Raw genomic sequence first — 21049 nt, forward strand, 5'->3', positions numbered from 1 at the left:
CCCACGGGGCTGGGGAGCCAGCAGTCCCCCGCAGTAGCTCCCCATAGTTTGGGGGCTGGGTTACTGGGCACAGTGGGCACTCAGGACAGGTCACTATCTGCATACTCATCAAAAGGGCCATGCTGTCCCTTTGAATAGGCTGTTTACCAAAGGATAGAAGAAAGCACTCCAGCAAGATGGCATGTAACAAACTGTCAGCCTAGTCAAATCTCAATTCAGGCCTGGTTCCTCCACTTACTAGCCGTATAATACACAGCATTTTCCACATCTGTACATAAAACCATCCATCTTCCAGGATTCCCTCCTTTGAAAATGTATTATGGTTTACTCACACAAGTTGGGATCCTCCACAAACAGAAAAGGAATCACTTAGAATGATATAGCCAAGGAGTGGCCAAGTACTGGAGGCCTCAAAAATTTCCCCCAAATGTTTGTTTTGGTGGAGTTGGGGAACCTTCCGGGAGGCTTCCTCCTGAGCTCATTTCTGCGTTCCCAGCCCCCACAGCCAGGAAGAGCACTTAGGGGGACTTTGATAACAATCCCAACCACCTACTAAACTCATCTCAACAGTCCTTTGAAGAGAGATCAATTCACAAATGACGAACAGATGCTCTTGGAGATTCACACCCACCTCACTCCTTTCCCGACCAAGGTCATCAGTGGCAGAGCTACAATTCAAATCCAGATTCGCCTGACTTGGAAACAGATTTTCCCACCGCTCAACACAGGCTTGGAAGCAGAGCCTGGCCACAGGCTGAAAGAGCGGGGCTGGAAACAGACCTGGGGACCTCCAGGAAGGAGAGAGAGAGTGGGAAGAGGGGAGGAGACGGGAGGGCCCCTGGGCTCTGTTCCTCGACAGCCACCTGCTCTCACCCCCTGCACACAGTGACTGACTCCGCCTGCGCTTTGGGGGGCGGGGTGCTTCTTCCATCTTTTGTGTCTTGAACGTTTTTTCCCTTGCTTTGCTCTTCCCTTCTCTCTCCTAGTTCCTTTTGTAGATAATACTCCCACAGGCCTCCCACGGCAGCTCCAAAATGCAGCCTCCTGAGTTTCTTCTTGATAATGGCTTTGAGTTGTCTCTGAACAGGGCTCCCTCGACCTTCCCCTCCCTGTGACTCCCCACCATGACCCAATGACTTAAGAGTTGGGGGATGGAAGAGAAAAGGGGCTTACTGTGCTCCCTGACCTCCCAGTACCCCTGCTCACTTCTCAGCTCCTCCCCAACCCCATCTATCCCGTCTCCTAGATGTGGGTCCCCACCCCCACATAACTGTATGGTGGGGGAGGAGAGGCATAGAAGGAGGAGGCAAGGAATCTCTTACTGTTAGCGAAGGGGGCCTATAGGCCAAGTCTAGCAGGAAGACCTGAGAGACTAGGTGAGGTGGAAGAGGGAGGAGAGCGGGAGACCCTATGCCTGAACACTTACTTGCTTCTGGGCCAAAAGGGCACCATAAATCAGGTCAGACTGAAGGACTTGGGCAGTGTCCCCGGCCCCACTCCTCCCGCTTGGCGCAAAGTTAATGCTCCGGAAACATACACTATAATTCTTTGCAGCACCCTGTATTCCATCTATCCCCTGCTCACCCTGACCCGAGATACCTGCTTTGGGTTTGTCTTAATATCTAAACCAGTGTCTTTAATAACCCAAATCAGCCTAGGCTGATGAGCTGGAAGCCTGAAAATCTGAACACTTGGGGTTTAAATGGGTGACAGGAGGGTCACCAGGATCTGCTTACACAGTCCTGGGTAACCAGTCCTTGTGAGTGTCCACACAGCTAGCCTGAGCTGCTTTCTGGGCCCCTGGTGGGAGATGGCTGAGTGGCTGGGCTAGGGGGTGGACCGAGGGTGGGGAGGAGGGGAGAGGCGACTCTGGACTGGGAGGGCTGTCAGGCTTGGAACCCTGGTTCTGCCAATTGCCAACGTGATTACCTTGAGCAAGTCCCTCCCCCTTGCCCATTCTCTCTCTCTCTCTTCCACTCTGTCTGCCTCTGTTTCTTCATTTGTGAATGAAGTGTAAATAGTATCTACCTTGCTTGTTTCCCAGGAACCCTATGAATTTCAAAGTCAGATGGCAAACATTTACATGATGCAAATGCCACATGCTGTTCTAACTCCTTTGCTCATGTAATCTTCCTGACAAGCCTCTGGGGTAGTTAGCATGTATTATCATCCCCATTTCACGAAGGAAAAGATGGGGTCCCAGAAGGAAAATCACACAGACAGCAAGTGGCAGGACTATTGTCAGACCAAGTGCACGGTTTCAACCACAGTCTTGTCTGGTCTCCAAGGGAGCTGACTGCTGAACTGCACCCTCTCCTAGCAGAATGTTTGAGTAGAGTGAAGGGCACGTTCATGGGTTTGGGGGAGGGCTGACTTTGCTTGTGGAGGTGGCATGGGGAGCATTATCTGCAGGTTCCCTGGGGTCATTCTTCCTGGGAGCAGGATTCCAGGATTCAGAGGACTTGCGGAGAAGGGCCCTTCCTCCCCTTTCTCCCAAAGCACCAGCTCATTTAAATACAGGTGTCTGGGGCTTTGGCCCTTGTTGCTGATGGAGGGGTGGGTGGGGCAGGCGACACTCCTTTCTTTCCGACGCCCGCGGCTGTGGATATGTCTCCCAGAGTGGTGGGGGTGCTGGGCCTCCCGCTTCACTCAGGGAACAAATTGCTGTTTTGGCCCTGGCGGCTCCTGTGGGCGCGGGCGGTAGCCGCGCTCGCTGGCAAATCGTGGGAGGGAGGAGGAGCGGCGCTGGCAGAGCGAGCCTGGGGGGACCGAGGCAGCGCGAAGACAAGCTACAGACTGCCGCCCGGGCCCTCCCCCACCCACCCACCCATCCCCTCACGGGAGGGGGTCCCTGCGGCCACCGACAGCGCAGAGACCAGTTCCCGGGGACTGGAGATGGTGCTGCCGCCCGGAGGCTGGGTCCTACTCCCTCCCCGCTCGCAAGGACCTGCACGCACCGGGTTAGGAAGTTCTCCCAGGGTCTGACGTCCTACCCGTCCGCTGAATTTGCAACCTGACACTCTGGGGCAGCCTGAGGGGCCAAAGGCGACAAATAATAGAAATATAGGGGCGGGACGAAGGACCTAGGGCTACTCCCCTCCCTCGGACACCCTTTACACACACACACACACACACACACACACACACACACACACACACACACACACAGGAGGCACTCGCCGAGAGCTTCTCACCCTTACTTCCAGGGCTACCCACCCTCCAGTTTCCTGACAGCTCCCGCCAGCAGCTGCACCTCCCAGGGATGAGGGTCAAATTGAGGCAGAGAAAGGCCTGGATGCCCAGAGGCTGTGTTTAGACACCACCCTCCCCATCTCCTTTTAGACTTTCCTTGTACAGTCGGGGTCCCTCTAGGGCCCGCGACCTCCACCAACTCCCGGCCTTCCCCCACCTCCGCCCAGATGCCCAGTCCCCTTTCCCAGTACATTTTTCCTCGGGGAAAGCGTCTTCTAAAACACCCCCAGCCCCGCCGCTCACCCCCCGCCGGAGCTCTCCTCTGGTCCCTCCGGGGGAGGAGAGTCTGCGAGGCTCTGTGCGAACCCCCATGCTGCAGAGAAAGACGCCTCTCCCCTGCGCTGACTCAGCCCTAGCGGGACCAGGCGCTCGCCGGTCTCCTCCGAGGGGCGGGCGGGGCGGCTTGGGGCGGCTCAGGCGGCTGCCGCGGCGGGGTATAGAGGGGCCGCCGCCTCCCCCTGCCCCCACCGAGGTCCCGAGGGGAGGGGATCCCTAGGCGGGAGGCCTGTCCCTTTAAGGAGGCGGCCCTGCCTGGGTGTGCCCGTCTCCATGGTTACCCCGGTGCAGGCGGCGGGCGCCGGAGGGAGGAAGGCTGCCGCCTCTCCCCGACAGACGGAGGGAGCTGCGGGAACCCGGCGCCGAACGGAGCCCGAGCGGGAGCCGACCCGCGGCCGAAACGGGAGCCGCTGCTGCCGCCGCAGCCGCCGCCCTGAGCGAAAGGTGCGGAGAGCGCAGCGGGCGCCGAGCCGGGGGCCCGGGATTCGTGGGCCGCCAGGACGCGGGAGGCCGCGCGCCATGCTCCGGGCCCCGACGGCGGGGACGCCCCCTCGCGCACCGGCTGCTGGCCGGGCCTGCCAACCCCGGGTGGGCTTCGGCCTCCGACGGCTGCGCTAGCGGGCGCGGGGCCCGGCGGGGGGCGGCCGAGCTGGGCGCCCTCCCCCGGTGCTGAGCCCCCCGCGCCCCGGAGGGATGGGGCGGGCGGCTACGGCCGCCTAAGATGCCGGCCATGCGGGGACTCCTGGCGCCGCAGAACACCTTCCTGGACACCATCGCCACGCGCTTCGACGGCACGCGTGAGTCTGACCTCCGCCCCACTGGCTCCCAGGGAAGCCGATTCCTGCCAGGGTTTCCGCAGGTCCCGCACCCCGACATCTCGGCTTGGCGCCCTCTCTGTTCTCACCTTCCCTCTCCAACGCCCGGCTTTCAGCCTGGACTACCATCTCCTTCCAGACGCCGTTTCTCAAAGGTTCAGGGTGCAGTCTGCCCAGGTTGGGCAAAACGGCCAAAAGTCTCCGGGTTTAGGGCCCAGGATGCCATTTGTTGGCGAGGGCGCGCACCCCGACTTAGTCAGTCTAACTCCCCCCATCCCTGTGTCTGGCGCTGTCCTACCTACTACCATGGAAGTGGCCGGTGCGGGGTGAGGCAGAGGAGCGGTGCTCAGGGAACCCAGAGGGTTCAAAAGCCCGATTTAAAAAAGAGGTTTGCAAAAGGAGGTAGAGTAGGTGGGATTGGGATCGCACTGTTAGTCCAAGCTCACCTCACCGCCTAAACTCCCCAGCCTAAACCTGCAGAGCCCCTCTAGACCCAAAAAGCTAGGTTTGGATACTCCCACCAAGACTGCGGAAGTTTGCAGTAGGTGACCCGAGCTTCTGGATCCTGGGTTCCCAGGGCTCTGAACACAGGGAAAGTGATGCAAACCCCCTCCCTTCTTCTCCTCCTTCACACTCACCCCCAGTGGGGCTTACCAGCTCTCTGCCTATCGTCCTCCATGGTCTTGCAGTTCCTTATAGGGGGTGGGAAACCATCACTGAGCACCCCCCTACACACGCGCGCATGAGTGCGCGCGCACACACACACACACTGGCTTCTCCATCTGCTTTGCCCTGCGCTTGGCTCCAGCAGCCTGCTGATTCAGTGCCCCCCACTCCCCAATACGTTCCTGGCTCCAGGCTGTGCTGTTCAGCTACCATCCTTACACCCCCATTCTCGATCACACTCACTAATTCCTGAGCCAGGTCCAGCAGCTGGGGCTCACACAGGGAGAGCAGAATGGGTGGTGGCCTGGACTGCCTCCCATCCAGGTGAGTCCCCTGTGAGAGGAGCCCCATAGCCACCCTGGGCACCTAGCTGGTGAGTGAACCTGGCAGAGGTAGGAGTAGGGCTGAGGCTGCCTAGAGCTGGTTATGCAGTGCCCCCTTGGGCATCCCCAACCCTAGCCTTACCCCAAGCTGCAGAGGACACAGTTCCCACACAGGGCTGCATTCACCAACACCGTGTTCACATGTGTTGATTCCACTGCTAGGAGTGGTCTCTGTCCATAAGTGACACACTGACTCCTGTTTATAAACAGCGCCTGCCCTAACCCCTGGACACACACACACGCACACACACACACAGGTCTTGGGCTTCGTGACCCCCACCCTTTGGTTGCAGGCATTTAGGAAAGGGGGTTGGCAGACCCTGGGCCCCTTCACCCCGTGCTTCCTCTGAGAGGTGCTCTCTTGCAGACAGTAACTTCGTGCTGGGCAACGCCCAGGTGACGGGGCTCTTCCCCGTGGTCTACTGCTCTGATGGCTTCTGCGACCTCACGGGTTTCTCCCGGGCCGAGGTCATGCAGCGGGGCTGCGCCTGCTCCTTCCTCTATGGGCCAGACACCAGTGAGCTTGTCCGCCAACAGATCCGCAAGGCCCTGGATGAGCACAAGGAGTTCAAGGCTGAGCTGATCCTGTACCGGAAGAGCGGTGAGGGGCCGCCTGGCCAGCCCGCCTCACTCTGGAGGTCTCACCTAGCCTGGCACCCACTCCATCTACTGTCCCAGTGTTCCATCCCCATCATCTCCATCTCCCCATCTCACCCCATCTTCCCACTTACCCACTTCCTTCTCCACCCCATCCACAGCCCCTGGCTTCTCTCTTCTGTCCTCACCTCAGCCTCTACTCAATTTCCGATCTTCGGTTTTTCACCCGAGCAGAAAAATGTCCCCGTCTCAGCAGGACAGACCTATGAGCACACATGTCTAATGGCCATCTCTGCTCTCCCTTGCCTTCCCTGACCCTGTCCGTCAAGCCCTGTCCTGAATGGAGCCAGGCTGCCCCTCCCCTCCCAGGAAAGCCCTGATCCTGCCTGTGTCTTGGCCAGGGCTGGCAGTAGGACCTCTGTCACCTTGGGCAAGGTGGCAAATAGGAGCTGGGCTGAGTCTGTCTTTGTGCCCAGGGCTCCCATTCTGGTGTCTCCTGGATGTGATACCCATAAAGAATGAGAAAGGGGAGGTGGCCCTCTTCCTGGTCTCTCACAAGGATATCAGCGACACCAAGAACCGAGGGGGCCCTGACAACTGGAAGGAGAGAGGTGGGTGCCTGTGGGGCTGCTGATTTAGTGGCCACAGCTGGCTGGTGTATTGGTTACCTCAGGCCTGGGCAGGGGCCTTCGCACCCAGCTTGCACTCATGGGTCCCCCCCACCCTCTTGCATTCATTAACTCCTTCTTTGCTGGGTGAGAGGCCTGTGCTGCTCTCATTTCCACATGCCCAGGTATGGAAAGCTTGTTTCCAAACAGACACCTTGAGACAAAGTTGGAGTTTTAAAGTCCACTTTACTAAGAAACTGAAAGCAAGCAGACTCCCCTAGTGCCGGTGAAGTACCATTTCCTGACCAATTAGTGAGGCTGAGCGCAGACCCACCTGGTTCCTCTCCCTCCCACTGACCTGCCTGGGAGCCCAAGAGCTGGTGGAGGCCTTTGACCAGCTCAGAAAGCTGTCATCAGAAGCTGGCTTTACCCCTGGGGATGCCGGGGGTACTGTCCATTCCCCACTCCCCCGACCCAGCCCTGGGAAGCACCTCCATACTCCTTTCTCAGGCCTTTCCCTATGGAGATCCTCTCCTGCCTGTTGCTTGATCCAGACCTCCTTCTGCTGGAAGCAGGCATGGGGAGGCGTGTCTAGAAGCACCCACAGGACTGCCCATTGCTGGCACTGGCAAGTGCCCCCAGAGATGAGGAAGCTGGAGCCCCCCAGCTCTAAACAGACTAACTGGTCCCTGAGTCAGTCCAGCTCATGGGCCAGCAACTGGTGTCCTACACCCAAGACCCTGGCTGGGGTGTGCAGGCACTCCCCCCATCAGCCTCATGGATCCCTCTTTTGCAGGTGGTGGTCGGCGCCGATATGGCCGGGGAGGAGCCAAAGGCTTCAATGCCAACCGGCGGCGGAGCCGCGCTGTGCTCTACCACCTGTCCGGGCACCTGCAGAAACAGCCCAAGGGCAAGCACAAGCTCAATAAGGTGGATTGTGCACAAGGGTGTGTGTTTGGGGGGCAGGGTAGGGGCAAGCTGAGGAGATGGAGGAGAGGAACTAAGCCCACCAGAGAGAGGATGTCCAGGGGACGACCCAGGCCCCAACAGCACTTTGGGGGTAGGGACAGAGGGAGGGAAGGAATGTCAGATATCTGATTCATCAAAGATACAATCTTGGTCCTGGCTCCTCAGGGCCAAGATGAATATTGGCTCCTCCCCCAAGCAGTGGTGTGACCTCAGCTAAGTCAGTGGCCTCTCCGATCCTCAGTGTTCTGATCTGTAACATGGGGACTCTAATGCCTGTGTCGGGGTAGCTTTGAGTATGCAGGGAGAGAAAGGAGGTGGATGCCTGCCCCACACCCCATCCAAACTCAGCCTCTGCCAATTTCCTGTCCTTCTGGCCTGACCTGCCCTGCTGCACTCAGGGGGTATTCGGGGAGAAGCCAAACTTGCCCGAGTACAAAGTAGCCGCCATCCGAAAGTCGCCTTTCATCCTGCTGCACTGTGGGGCACTGAGGGCCACTTGGGACGGCTTCATCCTGCTTGCGACCCTCTACGTGGCTGTCACCGTGCCCTACAGCGTGTGTGTGAGCACAGCCCGGGAGCCCAGCGCCGCCCGCAGTGCCCCCAGCATCTGTGATCTGGCCGTGGAGGTCCTCTTCATTCTTGGTACGTGTGCCCCGTGCCTCCCACCCTACCCTGTGCTGGGCACCCCTCAGGGTCTGATGGGGAGAGTCTGCGTGGCTTCCGTGCCTGCTGACAAATGTCCCCCATGCCACCCCCCTGTTTGTGACCTGTGGGCTTTGAAAGCAAACCTAGGTTCCAAACATGTCTCTACTGCTAATGGGTTATGGGACCCTGAGCCAATCATTGCCTCTCCGCGCCTCAGTTTTTCCCTCCATCAAAGATGCACAACAGTGTCCACCCTTTAGAGTTCTGTGCGAAGTAAGATGGTCGGGGGCCCAGGCCACTGTCAGATACTGAGCAGGAGCCCAGGAAGCAGGAGCCCAGGAAGCAGGGTGTCCTCCTGTACCCGGTGCTGAGTCCCACCCGGACTTCCTGCAGACATCGTGCTGAACTTCCGTACCACGTTCGTGTCCAAGTCGGGCCAGGTGGTGTTTGCCCCAAAGTCCATCTGCCTCCACTACGTCACCACCTGGTTCCTGCTGGATGTCATCGCTGCGCTGCCCTTCGACCTGTTACATGCCTTCAAGGTCAATGTGGTCAGTGCAGCCGGGCTGGGTGGGCTTTGGGGCCGGGTGGGTAGGCCTGGGCCCAGGATGACCTCCCTGTCTCTCCCCATCCCCCAGTACTTTGGGGCCCACCTGCTGAAGACCGTGCGGCTGCTGCGGCTGCTGCGGCTGCTCCCGCGGCTAGACCGCTACTCCCAGTACAGCGCCGTGGTGCTCACCCTGCTCATGGCCGTGTTCGCTCTGCTCGCCCACTGGGTGGCCTGCATCTGGTTCTACATCGGCCAGCGGGAGATCGAGAGCAGTGCCTCAGAGCTGCCAGAGATTGGTACTGGAGGCTCCTGGAGGGCGGGGGCGAGTTGTCCCTGTGTGTGCCAGAGGAGCGTGTCTACGTGTGTGTGTGTGTGTGTGTGTGTGTGTGTGTGTGTGTGTATCAGGGAAACAGGAGTCCCGCCCGGTGTGTGTTTCTGAGCTGATACGAGGAGTCAGGGATGTGCGTGCAAGTCGGCCTCGGCAAGGGTATTTGGGGGGTTCGGGCAGGTGCGTGTGTGTGTGCGAGGAGAATGCGGGTGCTGGCATGTGTGTGTGCATGGAGGAGTGTGACAGAGCCACCACTCTGAGGCAGGCCTGCTCTTTAGCAGTCGGGCACAGCTGTGAGAGCTCCATGGGCTGCCCAGGGGAATCCTCTTCACCCGTCACGACCTCCTTGTGGCCTTAGCTTTTGTCACCTTCTCCAGGCCCTTGCCCAGCCGAGAACCGCACCCCTCTCAGGAGAAGCCATGCAGGGAGCCGCTGCCCTCCTGGGTACCTCTGAGGCCTGGTGCCCTCCCACCGCCCTCTCGAAATCTCCCCAAGCACTTGGCCTGCCGAGCCCTTCCCCACTCCAGTTATCTCTAGGCCCTGCTCTCTCAGCTGTGGCTTCTCCCTCCCCCGGGCCTAAAATGCAGCCTTTCTCTGCGCCCCGCGGGTGCCTTCACTCTCCTTCACTTCACCTCCACTTCCACTCCTCCCCCTCTTCGCCTCCCACTCACATCTTCACTTCTGCCAGCAAGGCTCCCACCCCCAACTCTCCACCCAGAATGACAGCTGGCAGGTCACGGGGACCTTCTGGGGCCAAATCTCCTTGGTGTCCCGTGGCACCCAACCCTGCTGACCACACTCCTTTGAACCGCTCTCCCTCTCCGCCCTGAGCAACACGGCCCTCACCAGCCTCCTTCGTGCTGGCCTGTCTCTTCCCCTCACCTCGTGCTGTGTGATCCCACGGGTGCCACAACACCATCTCAGCTTCTCTCCTTCCCCTAATTCCAAACCATTTCGTGCCCACCTGTTCTAATTCTTCATACCCTGAGGCCCCCAAACCTAACACACCTCCTTCCTCCCATGCCCTCCAGCCTCCTGGTGGCTTCCCAGGAACTGGCCTGTAGTGCCTGTTCTAGTCAGTGGGCAACAGGCCAGCAGCTCACCTGGCCTGGCCATCTGCTCCTTGGTGGGATCAGCAGGAGGGCAGGTGGGCCTTAGAAACGTGCTCTGATCGGTTCCCAGGGACGAGGAGGCTCCTGCAAACCCTCTCTCCCCTGCCAAACCCGTGGAGACTGGTGCGTGGCCCAGAGGCCCACGCGGGTATTCCCCGAAGCTCTAGTTGCCGAGCACATGGAACCGGGATACTCCAGGCAGTTTTGGCTCCTTGGCACCTGCCCTTCCCAGAGGGAGGCTGTGGTGCAGGCAGCTCCGGGGGTCAGACGGCCACCCAGCAAACACAGTCAGGGGCTGGAAGGTAGATAACCCTGATCCCGAAGTGGGCTCAGACACCCGATCCCTGGGTCAGTTCACTCCTACACGGGACCCAGATGCTCCGAGTCATGCATCAAATGGCTCCTTTGTTCTGACATCCTGACAGGGGGCGCTCAGCTGACATGAAGAGTATCTTTGGCTCCAGGAGGGGCTTGGATCCCACCGTGGAGAACACGGGCAAGTGGGAGGCAGGCTGTTTTGCCTGTTAAATCTAGCACCCTTGACCCCAAGCTTTCAAGTAATTTCATTCTATTGTGGGCTGGTTCTAGCTCACATTAGGGGAGTTTCCAAGTCCTTCACATCATCCGCTCCTCCTTTCCGCAGGGAAAGGACTCCCCAGATGGGTTAGAGCCACACCCGGGACCTCCCAGAGCCCAGCCTCGAAAGGGCTGTCTGGAGCGGGGAGTGGCGCCCCTCCTGGTCCAGCTCTGGTGGGAGGTACCTTCTCTGGCTTCCCTGCCTTGGTTCTGGGGCTCCTGTGGGCATGGTGTGGACACAGAGTCCCTTCCCCCGATTCCCATCAGCCCAGTAGCAATGGGCCCGATTTTCAAAAGATGGTGCGAAATACTGAGGGAGATCACTCAGGGCATTCCTCCACCAGCCTTCAGAGCAGCCTGCCCACATCACCAGCTCCGGGAGCTGCCGGGGCCCCATAGCCAGAACAGAGGACAGGCCCCCCAGCCGCCTTCCCTCATCCTTCTGCTTCTCACCCTTGCCCCCCACCCTCCTTACCTGACAACTGGCTTCAGGTCAGAGGCCCAACTGAATAGCAGCTGAGGAGTTTTGAGCAGGAGGGCGAGTCCTCACCTTGGCTCAGGCCTTAACATATCTTCCCAAATTCCTTAGGCAAGAATTTGACACCCCTAGTGCGGACCCCACGTTCTAGCTAATTCCAGCTAATTTCTAGCTATTTGCTCGCACTTGTCTCCATCTCTAGGGTTGACCCACTATGGCCTTTCCCTAGATCAGGAACAACCTTCTCTCAGCTTCTTTGATCCCTGGTGGTCTAGTGGTTAGGATTCGGCGCTCTCTCTTAGCTTCTTTGATTCAAAATACTACCCATCCTCTGAGACCAAGCACCAATATCCCCTCTTTCAGGAAAGCCTCTGGCCCTAACCCACAGCGTGTTGGCTTGAGCCCCATCATGTGGCACGCTGGTGTTGTGCAGGAGGCCCATGTCTGTGTGACTGCTGAATGAACGGCTCCCAGCAAGGGGGTGGTTGGCAATCTCGGGGAGCAGCGTGTGTAAGGGGTTAGGGAGAGTGTGGTTCAGGGAGGCTGGGTATGGCCAGGAGGGAGGGGCTGAGTGCATACAGAGAGGCAGCCTCAGCCTCTGCACTTGCCCTCCGTGTCTCTGCTCTAGATCTGCCCTCCCTCCCTTGCTCCTCTGACTCCCAGCTCTGCCAGGACCCCTGAAGCCCCCGTGGACCCCAGGAATCCCCGCCCAATACCCGACAACTCCCACCTTCCAGCTAGGCTCCCGAGTCACTTGGAGTAGCCAAAGCTCCTGAGAGACCCAGTACACAGCCCTACTTCCTGCCTAGACCAGACAGAGAACATGGGGTTGATGGAGACTGGAGCTGAGTCCAGCTTCTGCCGGTGTCCCAGGCTGGTCCGTGTTCGCACATGCGCTCAAGAGCCTCAGTGTATGTCCAGGGGCCTGCCTTCCTGTGGCCTTTGAGTGTGATCACCTGTGTGCTTGTGGTCGCCTCTCCTACCCAGGTGTCCGAGTGCCAGCCCCTGTGCCCTTGTCTCCCAAGTGCGCTCAGGCTTTTTCCGTGTGAGTGGCTGTGGCTGTGCACCTGTGAGTGTGCTCACACGTGTGTGTCCTCATCCTCTTGTCTGGCGGAGCCTGTCTGTGGCCTTAATAGTGCGTATGCACGCGTCTACGTCAGCATGCCTGAGAACGCATACGTGGGGCTGCGTGGTCTGTGTGGTTGTGAGGATAGGTGAGGGTGAAGCGGCTTTCAGAGCAGGTGAGCTGAGAGAGAGCAAGAGGAGTCTGGGATATAGGGTAGAGGAGGCAGCCTCCAGCTGGTCCTGCTTCCTGGGAGTCGTGCCAGCCACAGGGAAGAGGGGCTGGTGCTCCTTGCTTGGCACCACCAGACCCCAGCTGGGGAGAGGATAACCTCGTCCTCCCGTGCTTGTTTTGGTGGGGTGGGCGGTGTAGACTGGGTTGTGCTGGACGGCAGGGGAGGCAAGTAGCAGAGGAACCTGGGGGGTGGATCCGCATCCACGTGTCCCCTCACGGTGGTGGGAGGGGGCAACAGTGGGCACACCTGGGCCTGCAGCGTAGGCCTTGCGCCCCCTGCTTAGGTGCGCCCATCCCTGCCCCCAGGCTGGCTGCAGGAGCTGGCCCGCCGCCTGGAGACGCCCTACTATCTGGTGGGCCAGAGCCCAGCTGCGGGGAACAGCTCGGGCCGCAGTGACAACTGTAGCAGCGTCAGTGGGGAGGCCAATGGGACCGGATTGGAGCTCCTGGGCGGCCCCTCTCTGCGAAGCGCCTACATCACCTCCCTCTACTTCGCGCTCAGCAGCCTAACCAGCGTGGGCTTTGGCAACGTGTCCGCCAACACGGACACGGAGAAGATCTTCTCCATCTGCACCATGCTCATTGGCGGTGAGGCCTGCTCCCCTCCTGGCCCCAGGCAGGCCTGGCTCCCCGCCTGCCCCAGGGGCCCGAAGTCCTTCCTACAGTTTCTTGTGCTTTGGGGGACGTGGCCGGAGGAACACAGAACTAGGGCCAGGGGAGCCCACATGGCTGCAGGACTCAGTGCCCGGCCCAGGCGCCTGTGGGGGCGGGGACAGAGGACCCATGCGCCCAGCGCGGCATCAGGCCGGCCCGGAGTGACCCCGTCTCGCCGCCCTCCCCAGCCCTGATGCACGCGGTGGTGTTTGGGAACGTGACGGCCATCATCCAGCGCATGTACGCCCGCCGCTTTCTGTACCACAGCCGCACCCGTGACCTGCGCGACTACATCCGCATCCACCGCATCCCCAAGCCTCTCAAGCAGCGCATGCTCGAGTACTTCCAGGCCACCTGGGCGGTGAACAACGGCATCGACACCACCGAGGTGCGCGCGCGGGTCTCAGGGCGGGCCCTTCCGGACTTCGCTCCCTCGAGGAGTGCGTGCTCGGCCTCAAACCCCCAGCAGCGGGCTGGGGGGCAAGGAATGCGGAATCCTGGCTTCCATGCTCCACTGGGGGGACCATAGTCTGGGGCGGAGGGCGCTCAAGAAGACTTGGAGGCCTTTCTGCACCCTTGTTAGGCCCGCAGGCCCTGCTCACGGACCTCCAGCTGGGGGCCTGCAGGAGGAAAGCGGAGCTGCTGGCCTCGGGTTGAAATGATTGGGAGGAAGGCAGAGATGGTCCCCCTCACTGATTGTCCCCTTTGTGAAGCCTCAGGTCCCTCCCGCGCCTCCGCCTCGCTCCCAGGGCCTGCGGGGATGGAGAGGGGCTGGCTGGAGGCTGCCATCCATTCTGCCACCACTGACCTCCCCACATCCCCTACCCCCCAGCTGCTGCAGAGCCTCCCCGACGAGCTCCGGGCAGACATCGCCATGCACCTGCACAAGGAGGTTCTGCAGCTGCCCCTGTTTGAGGCGGCGAGCCGCGGCTGCCTGCGAGCACTGTCCCTGGCCCTGCGGCCTGCCTTCTGCACGCCTGGCGAGTACCTCATCCACCAAGGGGACGCTCTCCAGGCCCTCTACTTCGTCTGCTCCGGCTCCATGGAGGTGCTCAAGGGTGGCACTGTGCTGGCAATCCTAGGTGTGTACGGGTAGGAGGGGAAGCAGTCCTTTGTGGTGTGTACGGGTAGGAGGGGAAGCAGTCCTTTGTGGGAGGTGGGTGGGCCCGGGGGCCCCCTCAGCAGAAACAAGGAGAGAGGACGCAGGCAAGGCCACCCGAGGAACGGCGCGAGGGACAGCAGGGATGGGGTCGGGAGGAGCCTCGGAGCCCCGGAGCCCTGGAGTCCCGGGCAGAGCGAGTAGCAGGCCCAGCGACCACCAGGTGGCAACACAAGGAGGAGGAAACTAGCCTGCAGGTGTGCAAGGCTCCCTGAGTGCGGGAGCAGTCGGTAGCTGAGGAGGGGTTGTGGGATCAGCATTTCCCCTTTCCCTGTCAAGGGGGACGGCAGCGCTGGTGAGAGTGCCGGACTGCGAGGGGGCCGTGAGCGCTCTCCTGTTGGCCCGTGCACCAGCTCAGGCCAGAGGGCCTGTCACAGAGCAGGCCCAGGGCTCCAATGCATGACAGCAGGGCTCAGGCTCTGCCTGTGTACTTCCCTTCGTGGCAAAAGGAGGCCGAGATGGGTCAAGTCCCTGGACAAGGAATTAGAGGTCGCAGTTGTGGAATGGACATCCGAACAGCGCTGATGCTAAGTCTCACAGCTGAGCTGGCCCTTGGGTGCTTCCGCACACACAGACCTCACAAAGCCCACAGCAGAGGCACTGGTGTGGCGCCTGTTTTGCGTGGAAGGAGTGGGAGGCTTGGAGAGGTTCATGAATGGGCAGGAGGGGTTAGAACCTAGGCCATCAACCTTAGGCTTCATTCACTGTGCTCTAGGTGCTTTGCTCCAGGGAGAGCTGTGTCCCAAAGAAAGGGCACGATTTCAGGGTGGCAGGATGCACACTCAAGGCTCTAGAAAGGAACGCGCAATGCTTGGGAGACAGGGCTGCATGGGCTCCCAGCAGTGGCCCCAGCAGGTGGGAACTCTCTGATCTGCTTGGGTCCTGGAGGGCCTTGCCTGGGGGATGAAACGGAGGTGAATCCTCAGCCAACGGCTCGGAGACCCACTGTGGAGATGGCTGAGCCCTGGAGGGCCTGAAGTTTGTCACTCACCTGGAGAATTAAGACCAGACGCCCAGTAGCTACTGGGTGTCCCTCCCCTCTGTCTTGAGGAGAGTGATCTTCTGACAGGAAAAATACCCTCAAGGGGGGGGTCTTGGAGGTAAGAGAGGCCAGAGGCTGTCCCAACTTTCACTTTGAGTCTTTTGTGACTTTGGCTTCTGGACCTAGATGCCTCTTATGCCAGGACTCTGAGCAGGTGGAATTGCGGCCACTCACGCAGGGCTGGCAGGCCTTAAGAAGTGATGGAGAACTGGAGAGATTCAGAAGGGCAAACAGATTTTGACAATCGCAGACTGGTCAAGACTGTCGACCAGATTATTAAACAGATGGTTTTCAGCTCAGAGCTGAGGCAGCAGTGAGACTGGGAGCTGGCGTTCGTCCTGCAAGAGTGGCTCTTCATGGATGCCAGGCTCCAGGTTGCAGAAGAATCCTGTTCACTATGAAGACAGAGCCTCGAGAGTGTCCACCGCCTGCGCCCCAGGCCTTTGCCTCACTGCCTGTGTACCTGGCACCAGGATTTTGCCCCTTGGATCCATCCTGTCCCTGTCCATATGTTCCAGATGAACTTTCAGCTGTGGACTTGATGGGTCTGGACACCCTGGTGAATGCCTGATTCCCCACCCGCTGGTTTCCTGCTGTGCCTTCAGACCACCCCCACCTGCCTCCTTATCTGAACTTTGGGCGGGGCGGACAGCTTTTTGTCTGCTGTGGCCGCCGAGGCTCATGGTGCCTTGAGCAGTGTCTACTTTGGCCCTGACCTCTGTGTATGGACTGACAGCTAAGTACACACAGTTGGTTGTCAGGGCAGGAGGCAAGAGAAGAGAGGCAGACTGGGGGCCCATGCCAGGAAGACCCGAGGGGGCTGGAGAGCTGAGCTAGAGGTCCCAGCCAGGAGGCCAGCCTGGAGAGCAGGCTCTGGTCTGAGACCAGTGGCATGGAGCTCTGTCATCAGTCCTGTCATGTTTTTCGATTCTGTCTCACCTTTTGGATGAAGACCAAAAATACACACTTCTCCTATTTCCAGATAACACACACGAGGAGAGAGAGCTCATTCATCAGAGGAGCACACTAAGATCCCAACAGCTCTCAGAAGGAACCAGAAGGATGGCCCCAAACCAAGAAAATATGATCTAACAGCAGTGCCTTCTACACTTAAGTCTGAGCAAAAGTCCACGAACATTTACAAGAGGCAGCTAAGCTCAGTTATGTTGGCGGCAGGAGGCAGCCCGTGGCTGGGGGTGAGGGTGGGGTGGGTGGGGGTTGGTGGTTGTGATCCGTGACAGTAAGGAAAGGCTTTCCAGTCTTGTGAACTCTGACTGTGGACTGAGCTGTGTCGTGAGGGCGGTGAGTGCTGCTGCAGTGCCCACAGCACACCAGCTGGGAGTCATCTACAGGGGACTCTAGTCCAGAGGGTGAGAAAGGAAATGACCTTTGGTTGCTCGTCTCTGGGTCAGGCACTTTACCTACATGAACTCGTTGAATCTTCACATGTCCCTTATTGGAGACACCCTAGTTCATTGATTCTAAGATGCACATTTTTTCCCTACAATTTAACATCTCTGAGATTGGGACGCAGACTCTGATGCCATTTTACAATGCTGTCAGCCAGGTGGCAGCCTCAGCTGGCTGGTGGGAAAACCCTCCATTGACACCTTCTGGTAAGATCCAGAAAGCACCACGACTCAGTTCAACACAAAATCTGTCCTGCAAGCATCAGGGCTCCGGGAGATGAAGTCATGTGGCTGCTGGACATCACTATGCCCCACAGGGCCCTAACCTCCAGGTTCCTGGACAAGCCCCACCTGAATCACCTGTGAGGCTCGAAGTGTCAGACTGTGGGGTCTCCTATAGGTATTCCGTAGGTAGAGATGGGGCCTAGGAGTGATTGGCTTAACATTCGTAAGGGTTTCGGAGCTATCACGAGAACTGGTGACTGCCCAATTGTCTCAGGGCTAAAATTCAAATGGGTCCAGCATGGTGGCTTTGATCCCAGATGTGCCTTGAGTCCCCAGGTGTCCGTGCGTTTCACTGTTTGAGGAGCCGGAGGCAGGCAGCATGGGTCTGCTGGGGCCCGAGCCCCTCTGCTCCTCTCTCCGCTGGCTCTCAAGGAAGGCCCCACTGAACTCGCAGGGAAAGCTCAGCTGCCTCTGCTCGACTCCCCTGTCCGCAGGCTGAGGGGCAGGGCTCGCTGACCTGTGCTTCCACTTCCCAGGGAAGGGTGATCTGATTGGCTGCGAGCTGCCTCGGCGGGAGCAGGTGGTCAAGGCCAATGCTGATGTAAAGGGGCTGACCTACTGCGTCCTACAGTGTCTACAGCTGGCTGGGCTGCACGAGAGCCTTGCACTGTACCCCGAGTTTGCCCCACGCTTCAGCCGGGGCCTCCGAGGGGAGCTCAGCTACAACCTGGGTGCCGGTGGAGGCCCTGCAGAGGTGAGGGTGCTGGGAATGTGTGCGAGGGGCTGGGGCACCAGGGGCCTGAGGCGGCGACATCTGGCCTGGTGTACCAACCCTACACTTTGTGTGTGTGGGGGGGTCTACACTCTCCCATCTCCTGTCCCTTCACACCCACACTGTCCTTTAGCTCCCAGCCCTGCTGTGCTCTCCCTGGCCCGTCTGAGATGGCCTGGCCTGGTCCACAGTGAAGTCTTCAGCGGTGGAGACTGAGGGCCACACATGAGGGATGGGAGGCCTGGGTAGGGCCAGGCACTAGTCCTCCAGGCTGCCTCTGAAGAGCCCTGTGGCTCCCCTGCTTCTTCCCCATGAGGAAGAACTGCTCTGAGGGGCTTTGAATTTTTCCTGGCTTCTATCCACTAATTCCAAACCTGTCTTTAGCACGGTGTTCTCCTAGATAGGTTGGTGAGCCTAAGGGACTGAGTTGATGGGTGGTGTATCCACACTCGGCTGGACAGCAAATTCCTTCAGGGCTCAGTGGCTTCGTGGTGGCAGAAAAGCTGTCCGCCCCCCCAACACACATACACACCTGAGACTCTTCCTCTGAGGGTGGGAGATAGCAGGCATCCAGCTTAACAAAGATGGTTCCTTATAGAGAGATGAGGTTGGGGTGGGGCAGGTGAGGGGGGCACAGGAGGGGCTATACATACCGCTTCCCTGTCCCCCACAATCCGCAGGCGGACACCAGCTCCCTGAGTGGCGACAACACCCTTATGTCCACGCTGGAGGAGAAAGAGACGGACGGGGAACAGGGCCCCGCAGCCTCCCCAGCCCCAGCTGATGAGCCTTCCAGCCCCTTGCTGTCCCCCGGCTGCACTTCCTCCTCCTCAGCGGCTAAGCTGCTGTCCCCGCGTCGAACAGCCCCCCGGCCCAGGCTGCGGGGCAGAGGACGGCCGGGCAGGGCAGGGGCTTCGCAGGCTGAGGTTGGCCCCTCTGTCCACCCTCGAAGCTTAGAGGGTCTGCAGCTGCCCTCTGTGCCATGGAACATGCCCCCGGATCTGAGCCCCAGGTAAGCAGACCCTGGGCCGATGTACTCTGGCAGAGATGGTGGGGATGGGGCTGGGGCCCTGGCAGGACACATTCCGCCCTCAGGTGCCCATCCTTCCATCCTAACCCTTCCCTGCCTCCTCCAGGAAACCGTCTTGGGCCCCACCTTCCTGTGGCCCCTCACCCCACCATTTGGTGCCTGGCCATTCACTGCCTAGAGTTCCTGCTATGTCATGTTGCTCAAGTTTAGATCCCTAGTGACACTGCAAGCCCCTAGGGAAAGGGCCTACCTGTGTTACCTGTCCCAGGCCCTGAGTGCCAGGCTCCTGCAGCATGCGTGTGTGGCCGCTGGGCCCTGCAGTGGCTGCCTGTGGACTGATCTGTTGCCCTGGCCCCTGTGTCCGCAGGGTGGTAGATGGCATTGAGGACGGCTGTGGCTCTGACCAGCCCAAGTTCTCCTTCCGTGTGGGGCAGTCGGGTCCAGAGTGCAGCAGCAGCCCCTCCCCGGGGCCAGGTACTGGAGACCGGGTCCCAGAGTGGGCAGGGGGAGGTCGGCAGGGCTGCCTCTTGGCCCTGTGAACCTCTGAGAAGGCAGCAGGGTCCAGACTTCTTGCCCTCTTGCCCTTCTCAATCTACATGGTTGGCAGGGGCAGTTTGGGGGTGAAGACCAGCACCTTGCTGTTGGAAGGCGGCCGGAGATGGCATTTGGATCCCTGCAGTTGGCTCTCCGGCAGCGGGATCTTGGTTCTTGCCCAGCTTCCAGCCTGTAATCCGGTGGATGTGTGTGTTGAATCAGATGCTGCGGCTGGGACCCTGGGGAGGACAGAGGGCTATGGGGGAAGCAGGGTTGTGTAAGTGCCCCCAGCTAGGCTCTGCAGCCCTGACGGTGGACCAGGGAATGAGCTCCCCAGCGTGGTCGCGTGGCTGGACAGGCACCAAGAGCAGCTTCCTGTTGGGGAAAGCGCAGGGCAGCACGCCCTGCGTCCCCTGGCAGTTTAGGCAGAATTCCCCAACTGGGGCGAGGCTGGAAGGCCAGGCCAGTCCTGCCAGGCCAATGCAGTCTGTGCTAACTGGGGCCAAGGCCTGGACCCCATACCTCCTCCTCCCAGCGCCAGCTGGTAACTCCGTCCTCCTGTTTGCAGAGAATGGCCTGCTCACTGTCCCCCTCGGACCCAGTGAGGCAAGGAACACAGACACGCTGGATAAGCTGCGGCAGGCGGTGGGTGAGGGGCGAGCTGGAGGCGGGAGGGGAGAGGGGTGGGCACTGCAGGCTGTGCGAGGGCCAATCTCCTTTAACTGTATGTGCTTTCCTCCTCCCTCAACCCCCAAAGGTGACAGAGCTGTCTGAGCAGGTGCTGCAGATGCGGGAGGGCCTGCAGTCCCTTCGCCAGGCTGTGCAGCAGGTCCTGGCACCCCATGGGGAGGGCCCTTGCCCTCGGGCGTCGGGAGAGGGGCCATGCCTGTCCAGCGCCTCTGGGCTCTTGCAGCCTCTGTGTGTGGACACCGGGACATCCTCCTACTGCCTGCAGCCCCCAGCTGGCTCTGTCTTGAGTGGGACGTGGCCTCACCCTCGCCCAGGGCCCCCGCCCCTCGTGGCCCCCTGGCCCTGGGGCCCCCCGGCATCTCAGAGCTCCCCTTGGCCTCGGGCCACAGCTTTCTGGACCTCCACCTCTGACTCAGAGCCCCCGGGCTCAGGAGAACTCTGCCCCGAGCCTAGCACCCCTGGCTCCCCACCTGCTGAGGAAGGGGCTAGGACTGGGCCCCCAGAGCCCACGCACCAGGCCGAGGCTGCTAGCACTGGAGAGCCCCCACCAGGGTCCGGGGGCCTGGCCTTGCCTTGGGAACCCCATAGCCTAGAGATGGTGCTTATCGGCTGTCATGGCTCTGGCACAGTCCAGTGGACCCAAGAAGAGGGCACAGGGGTCTGACTGCTGGCCCAGGAACTCAGTGTTGCCAGACATGCTGTCATCTGCTGCCCTGCCTGGCCTCGGGGCGGAGGGAGGGTGGCAGCCACCCCTGGACTCCATGCGGCCCACTGGCTCAGGGCCCAGCCCCTGACTTTCAGTGGGCTGGAGCCTCAGGGGCAGGCCCCAGGCTGGGACTCTCTGGGCCCCTCCTCAGCCTACTCCTGTTTCCCTCTGCAGGATGGGAGACAGAGGCCTGAGGCCAGGGAGGGATTTGGTTATCCATCCCCTGCATGTGTCCCTGCCTCACCAGTCCCATTTTTTATATTAAAAAAAAAATAA

At 60.0% G+C, this 21049-nt stretch overlaps 1 protein-coding gene across 1 annotated transcript; it reads left to right on the forward strand.

Moving 5' to 3' along the window:
- The first annotated feature begins 4249 nt into the window (after positions 1 to 4249).
- On the forward strand, positions 4250 to 20731 carry LOC111157912 (potassium voltage-gated channel subfamily H member 3). Its single transcript, XM_022519638.1, has 15 exons — positions 4250 to 4325; positions 5760 to 5993; positions 6466 to 6600; positions 7394 to 7527; positions 7965 to 8208; positions 8605 to 8762; positions 8850 to 9057; positions 12859 to 13140; positions 13395 to 13594; positions 14039 to 14288; positions 17578 to 17795; positions 18494 to 18825; positions 19211 to 19317; positions 19946 to 20022; positions 20135 to 20731. The coding sequence occupies exons 1-15, from the start codon at positions 4250 to 4252 to the stop codon at positions 20729 to 20731; spliced, it is 3252 nt and encodes a 1083-aa protein (XP_022375346.1).
- The last annotated feature ends 318 nt before the right edge of the window (positions 20732 to 21049 follow it).

The sequence above is a fragment of the Enhydra lutris genome, unplaced genomic scaffold (assembly GCF_002288905.1).
Source record: "Enhydra lutris kenyoni isolate GAN:26980312 unplaced genomic scaffold, ASM228890v2 scaffoldscaffold56, whole genome shotgun sequence".
Classification (NCBI taxonomy): Eukaryota; Metazoa; Chordata; class Mammalia; order Carnivora; family Mustelidae; genus Enhydra; species Enhydra lutris.